Source organism: Chenopodium album, chromosome 20, assembly GCF_948465745.1.
Source record: "Chenopodium album chromosome 20, dcCheAlbu1.1, whole genome shotgun sequence".
Classification (NCBI taxonomy): Eukaryota; Viridiplantae; Streptophyta; class Magnoliopsida; order Caryophyllales; family Amaranthaceae; genus Chenopodium; species Chenopodium album.
In genome coordinates, this window is record NC_137853.1 from 3,929,966 (window position 1) to 3,938,011 (window position 8,046).

An 8,046-nucleotide genomic window follows, 5' to 3' on the forward strand; every position below is an offset into this window, starting at 1 on the left:
AAGTTTTTAATAAAAAAAAATAACCTAAAAACAGAAATGACTGCACAACTGCCAAAAAATAGCAAATTAAAACTACTAAAAAAATCACAATGTGACAAATACAATCAACGGCCAGATTTCCATGAGCTGCCGCAATGCAAGAATTTTTCAAATTAAATTTCAACGGTTCAGATCTTACCTCCAATCTTACTTCTCAAAAGACGTTACACGAGGATGCTTCCTTTCTCCTTCTAGACGTATGACCTCTCCAAGAAACTCACCCTTTAATTTCTCCTCTATATATACCCTTTTTTTCCACTCTTATTTTCCACTCAATTTTATCATCTCTTTATTTTTTCTAATTTCTTTCATTTTATCTTATCAATCAATCTTCTTTTTTCTGTAGTTTTAATTTAATTCAACGCTAATTAAATTAATTAAAATTAAGCTTTGAGTGTTCAACAATGGCGTCATCTGATCAATCATCGGCTGCTTTAGAGTTTATCAAGAGTCATTTATTCAGTGAACTTTCTCCAATTGGTGTTAATTTCAGCTTTAATCAAAATAATTTTGCTAATTCTGAGTTTAATTTTGGGAATAATAATTGTGATTTTGATGGTGTTAAACATGATCAATTATCAATTTCTAAAACTAATTCTCTTTCCTCACAAAATTCAATCTCCTCAATAAATTCTTTTTCATCGGAAGCTTTTGTTGGACAACACCAGATGAATTCTAGCTTGATTAAGGAAGAGAGAGCCTCTGATTTTGGCTTTGATTTCGATTTTGATGTTGATTTCTCGAAGTTTGAGACGAAGGAGAAGGAGATGTCGACACCTTCGCCGACTTTTTCCGGCGGATCTAAGTCGAAGTTTAGGGAAAAGAGGCCGGCGATGAAGATCGCAGTTCCGGCGCCGGCGAAGAAGTTTGAGGTGGTCGAGTTTGTGCCTGAGTTGACTCAGCAACCGAGTGGTGTTGTGGCTCAGCAGAAGGTTGAGAAGGAGGAGGCTCAGAGGCACTACAGAGGAGTGAGGAGAAGGCCTTGGGGTAAGTACGCGGCTGAGATTCGTGACCCGAACAAGCGCGGGTCACGAGTTTGGCTCGGGACTTACGACACAGCTATTGAAGCGGCCCGAGCTTATGATCGGGCCGCTTTTAAGCTGCGTGGCTCGAAAGCGATCCTCAACTTCCCGCTTGAAGTCGGGAAGTTAGTTGAGGAGGCTGCAGCCACAACCACTACCACCGCCGCTGGTTCATGCGGCGGAGGTAGTGGTGGAAGGAAAAGAAAGGAAGTGGAAGAGGGTAAAAATAATGAGGTGGTAGAAGTTAAAAAGGTTAAAAGTGAAGAGACCTTAACGACGTCGTTTGTAACCGAAGACTCATTTCCGTTGACTCCGTCAAGTTGGACAGCGTTTTGGGATTTAGATGTGAAGACAGGAAATGGATTGTTTACCGTACCTCCTTTGTCTCCGTTATCTCCCCATCCGTCAATGGGATACCCACAAATGGCAGTGATGTAAAAGAGATTGTTATGTACTGATTATCATTAATTATGGATTATGACGGAGTATTACGCAGTATTAGATTTTCGGTTTAATTTAAACTGTTTGATAGAAGACCTACATGAGAAAGAAAATCAAAAACAAAAAAAATTGCTAGTCGTATTAGTGTAATTTCAATCCTGTAATAGTCGATCGTTAAGGGTGCTGTGTGTAAATACTAAATAGTGAACTCGCGGCCTAGTAGTTTTGAATTTCACAATTATTTCATAAAGTTTATTAGTTTCTTCTTAAATATCATTTGATTTGTTCAATCGAAATCTTGCTATAATTTCAAAGTGGTAGGGAACGCAAATTAATTATGTCTGGATATATTATTAATCACAGCTTGTTTTAATGTGAAGTAGTCTACATTTCTGATCGTGCAAGTTGGTGAAAAAATTGTAATCAACTTGCGTGCGAACAAGATTAAACAAATTGATGAAAGCAAAAGGTAAAGACAATAATCGAGTAAAGCAATACGATAAGAACAACAATATGATATCTTAATCCATGATTAATGATAATTAATACGAGTACAAGATAGTGGCAATTGTTTATTGTAACTATTCCTCAATTAAAAAAAAAAAATTTGTTCATTGTAGTTAGCTTTCTTGATTAGTTTAAGTGTCTAGGACATGTTTAATTTGTCATATGTTTACTTATTAATGTTAGATGCATGTATATGGTTATTAGTTATAATGATAGCAAGTCAACAAGGATTCTAAACTTGCCGGGTCTAGCCTATATTTATTGTCTATGTTTATTGTATAAAATCATCTGTCAACTACAGTATATAGTATTAGTAGATTCAATCTTTCCAATCATGTAATGGTGGCTAATTACAATCCTATAATATTAAACTAAGGTATTAGAGACCTTTATGAACAACATTCGTGTACTAGCTAGATATAAATAAAAAAAAATTAAATTTTCTTTCCTTTATATTTTTCACTACCAGCTATTGGATAATGTCGTTTACTAGCTCAATACAACTCTTTAAAATTAAAAATTTATTAATAATGAAAGTAGAGTTATTGGGCAAATATTAAGAAACAAAGAGTGTAACATAAAATGATCAACAATACTATACACTGTATGAAGTAGAAATATAGAATTAAACAACTTATTTTAAAAAATAATATGATTAAGATGATGCAAATATACACTGATAAAAGAGTTAGATCGAGAACTCTAATATAGCAATCAAAGAGTATATTATACGCCCTCACTTGAGGATCACATCACCCATACTCTTGATGATTGATTAATTAATTAATTTTCAATTTGTAGATCTAATATCAATTGACAATTTGACATTATTATTGTTGGAAAAAGGGGGGAATTATGCGGATTCAACTAGGTGCTAATAATATTAGGCTTTGTTTGGCTTATCTGATTTTATCCATTTTTATATTATTTTATATGGACTTATTAATTTACTCAGTTCAGTTCAGTTCAGTTCAGCTCAGTTCAATTCAGCTCAGTTCAGTTCAGTTCAGTTCAGTTCAATTCAGCTCCTAATTTCCTTCTCTTATAAAAATTCATTTCATTTCATTTCAGTTCAGTTCAGTTCAGTTCAGCTCAGTTCAACTCAGTTCAGTCAATCAGAACAGACCCTAGCTAACATCTTTCAGTTCAGCTCAGTTCAGTTAATGAGAACAGGCCCTAATAAGTTCAGTTCAATGCAGTTCAGTTCAACTCAGTTCAGTCAATCAGAACATACCCTAGCTAACATCTTTCATTGAATACTTGATAATAAAGTAGCAATCATTGAGGCAAATCAACAAGACTCAACATATATAACTATATATAATATGTCTTACATATTGGGAATAAATTAGAAGATTCTTTCAGCTACTTATGAATAGTGCTAAAAAATCAAAACGTAATCAATAATAAGGGACGGCGAGAGTAATAATTACTTTCTCCATTTATTTTTAACTTGACATGTTATATTTATCACATACACTTGGCAATGCATAACTTTAACCATAAAAAAAAATAATTCAATTCTTAGTAAGTAAAAATTATAAAAAATTAATATTATTATAATAGACTAATAGTGTTCTTGAGATTGTTTACCGATTGTTATAAAAATTAATATTATAATAGTATTGCGTATTATAATAGCATTAAAAAATATATATATTATGTAGGTTGTAGGTCAATTGGACCATTTGAAGAAAATAACCCTTAACTAAAAGGTGGGATTATTCCCTTTTTTTTTTTCTTTTTTTTTTTTTTTTTTAATATTCGGATTATTTTGAGAAGAATTGCAAAAGATGAAAGTATTTTAGTGAAATTTTAGCTCCAACTAGCTAATAACAAGACCAAGATGAAGATGATTGGGCTGCCAATGTAGATACACTCCTAGCCAATGTCACTCCACTAAGATCATTCAATAAAACCATCGAAATGCTCTCCAAGAAGGATCAACTAATCTTCAGCGATAGATGTTAGGATGTCAATTACTTGTTTGCATTTTACACCAAATAATTAACACCTTGTAATCATCTTTTTATTAACTTCCTCAGTTCTTTATTTCAGCTGCATAAGCCACGGTACTAATTACAATATGCGCATAATTCACTAATATTACCAACTTTGGGTCATTTTCAGTCGGTATAATTTAATTCATGCTGATAAGTTATCCCAATAATCAAAATGTGGCAAAGTCAGTCAAGAATCTTCATCAAAAGACAAGCAAAGTCAGTCAACCAAATCAAGCACGAGGTTTTGACTTTATGACACAATTCTTAAGTGGGAGAAAAAAATAGTGGGTGAGTACAGGGTTGTAATATTTCTAATATACTACTTCCGTTTCATATTATTTGCAACGATTTAACATAAAGTAGAGAGAAAAATGTATAATCGTTGCAAATAATATGAAACAAAGGTAGTAATTATTTGAAGATTTATATACCTGTACTCGTCGTACCATTTTTCACTATCAACTTTACCAAACACATTATTTCAGAGTTAAAACTCAAACAGATCAACATAAAAAGTCAAAATAATCAACTAAGGGAAACAGTCAACAATCAATTGTCAAACACGCCCTAAATCGACATGTTTAAATAAAGTAAAAAAAAAAAAGCCCAACAAGGTAAGGGCCTTGTTTGGGAGAAAGCTGAAAGTGAAGCTGATTGAGTTAGCTGATTTTATTAACTGATTTTACTAACTTATTGTATTAACTGATTATATAAAAGTGTTTGGTAAATAGCTGATAGCTTAAAGGTGATTAAGTATGTAAAATGACCAATAAGTTAATTGTGGGGTAGGTAGTTTAGATAGGATTTTAAATTAAATGAGGTTATAAGTGTCATTTCACAATAATTAATGAATAAGCTAATTGAAAAAGCTCCTAAAATGAGCTTTTTTGAAAAGAGCTTATTTAGTGGAATAAGCTCTTTCAATAAGCTTACTACCAAACACTTGTATTAGCTTGTTTGACTAGTCAATCAGCTAAAGTTAGTCAAATAAGCTAATATACTCCCAATAAGCTTACTACCAAACAGGGCCAAGATAGTTCAAATTCTCAAACAAAGTTCGTGATGAAAATAGAACTTTTGATCTCACATATCACAATACTGTAAAAATGTAAGTACTTCATCATCGATAATGTAAGGCATCTGAGGAAGTTTAATTTGTTCATTACAGTAAGTACCTGATCATCCCTCATAAAATAAAACATCTGAGGAAGTTTGTTCATTATTACTTTAAAGCAATGGATACATTCGAGTTTCAACGTTTTGATTATAAGCATTAATATTATACTGTACTGGAGTGAATACTGGTGCATACACGATACACTCTTTACTCTTAGATTGATTTAAGTCGTTGTAAAATTACATTAGGTAAGATAAGTTGATAATTGGTTTGAATTCTATGATCCTAGACATTAGTACATTAGTAAAACATTACCAATCCAAACTTTACTAGAAATAACTAGTACTTCGTACTAAGCTACTCCTAGCAAATTGAAAGATTTGAAACGGTCAGTTTTGAATTACTATAATTTGTTAAACCAATAAACATGCTTTAATGCTTGCATACTGAGGCACCGGAGAAATTTTGTAGTGGTGTATGTAATGTTTGTGGACATACTCTGCACAAAAATTTATGGATTTTTTTCTTTTTTCTTTTTCTTTCCTTGTTGTACAATAGAAATTCAATAATATAGCTAAAAAAAATACTCCCAACGTTAGTAAAATTAATCAAGATAGATGTACGAAGGTATGTAAAAGATCTGAAGTTATTTGATAAATCACACATGCATGAATACATGATATACATATAGAGGACGGATTGAATATAAAATAATATACAAGAGAAAAAAGTAGAACTCACACGACTTAACACGCTTTAAATAGGGTTGAGAAATTGTTAGAGTATAATTAAGGGGTGGTGGGGGGGATGAAATTTTAATAAGGCCAATAGTGTAAAGTATTGCAAGTATTAGAAAACTAGAAAAATGTATAAGAAGAAAATTAAATATGAAGAATCCGCAAACTCAACAATGGATGAATGTTTCACTCATCTCATAAAACCCTCTTAAGAATATACATCCGATCCTCTGTATCAAATATAGATACGTACGTAGGCACATTTGACTATATTAACATTGGAATTCCAAACTTGATATGGAGAATCTAATGTGTTAAATTAAAACGTTATACACACATGCATATAAACATAAATCAACGTAATAGTAAAAACACTGGGAGCCAAAATATAGGATACTACTCGTCAAATTAATACATACATGCATGCACATTGCTTCAATTTTGTCCAATTTTTTTGTCCGAAAACGCAAGTTGCGATGAAATTTTCTGTAAATAATGTACTTGTAAAATTGAGTAATAATTTTCTTGCAAGATTCATTGATTGGAAATTTAGCAGCCATTTCCTACAAAATTTAGAATGCGTCACAATTAGGGCTATATGTACGTCGTATGGTTGGTGGCTCTAATTTTGGGTGGGTAGCTTTTCCAATTTCTAACCATTTACAATAAGTAATTAAAGCAAGAAAATGGTTACTTGTACTATATTTTACTTTTTTCATACTCGTTGATAAAACTCTAAACAAATTATGTCTAGCTAATTATAATTGTATTTGTATATGTAATTGTAAAGATTATATAAAGTTGATATATTGAAAGTACATATTGAAATGAATCTAATGACGTTATGTATATATGAATCACTAACAAAGGTCATTAGGTCAAACAGAGGTTGTGAATAATATCAAAATTTAAAATGTTAATTAACAGCAACGTGAAATGAGGGTAGTACTATACATAACGATAGTACTATACATAACGATGTTTAATAATAGTCTAATTGTACTGTATTCTTCCTTTCGTGGGTGGAAATGAAGGACGACAGTACAATTGGAAGTGAATGTATGCATCATAGCTTAGTTGTACAACTTGCTGTGCATGAATATTATTCAACAAACATTAGGTTATGTTTTCTCAAAATAATAATAAAAAAAACATTAGGTTATGGGTTTGAATAATCTTTATAAAACAATTGATAAAGTAATTATTGTGTGACCAAAATGAAACTATATTATCGATGTGATTTATTGTACTGCATGGAAAAAGGGTTGATGCTTGATTTGGAGATGTTGGTGACTGGTGAGTGAACATTCAAGACATTTTCTAAGTGTACAGTGTACAGTGTACTTACGAATAGATAATCCGTACTCGTAATAATCAATTGAACCGTTAAACAATTCCTAAGTGTACTACGTAGATAATTTGATATACTCCGTAGATGATCAATAGATTATGTTATATTGACAACTTATTTGTAGCTCCAATTTTAGAAAAATGTTAGGAAAGATTAGGAGGATATATTTCATGATTATCATTTAAGTTAGTTTCCTTATCTATAGCCTTAATTTACTCAACATAATTCTTAGAATATCTTGTGATGTTATCTTAGGAAACTATGTACTCTACTTATATGATTTGAGATCAATGAGAACATTCAAGCTTTGAGCCCTAATTACTTTGACATGGTATCAGTCGCCGAGGTAATTTAATCATCTCAAAAAAAAAAAAAAAAAAAAAAAAAAAAAAAAAAAAAAAAAAACCAAACAGAGAACCATAAACACAGACCATGCCGCCTGGTGATGATACACCACCGCCTCCACCACCGCGTATCGACATAACTTCCCCGTACTACCTAGGTCCCCATGCCAGACCTGGTGACTTCATTACTCCAACCCGACTTCGCGGCGAAAATTATGATGAATGGGCAGGGGATATACAAACAGCGTTGGAGGCACGACGAAAATTCGTATTTCTTGATGGTACCATCACCACACCTTCCTCTCCGTGTACTCAAACGGATTGGAACACAATCCATGCCATGTTAATTTCATGGCTTATGAACACAATAGACCCCGAAGTGAAGAGCACTCTTTCGAAGTACAAGGATGCGAAACGACTATGGGACACTTTAAAGATGCGTTTTGCAATTGTTAATGGTCCACGGATTCAACAATTGAAGTCCT

The 8,046-nt window shown here is 32.3% G+C and overlaps 1 protein-coding gene across 1 annotated transcript; it reads left to right on the top strand.

Moving 5' to 3' along the window:
- Positions 1-325: 325 nt before the first annotated feature.
- LOC145597601 (ethylene-responsive transcription factor 5-like) lies at positions 326-1,773 on the top strand. The gene has a single exon (XM_081653804.1). It carries the CDS (start codon positions 444-446, stop codon positions 1,497-1,499), a length of 1,056 nt encoding a protein of 351 aa, XP_081509930.1. The 5' UTR covers positions 326-443; the 3' UTR covers positions 1,500-1,773.
- Positions 1,774-8,046: the final 6,273 nt, after the last annotated feature.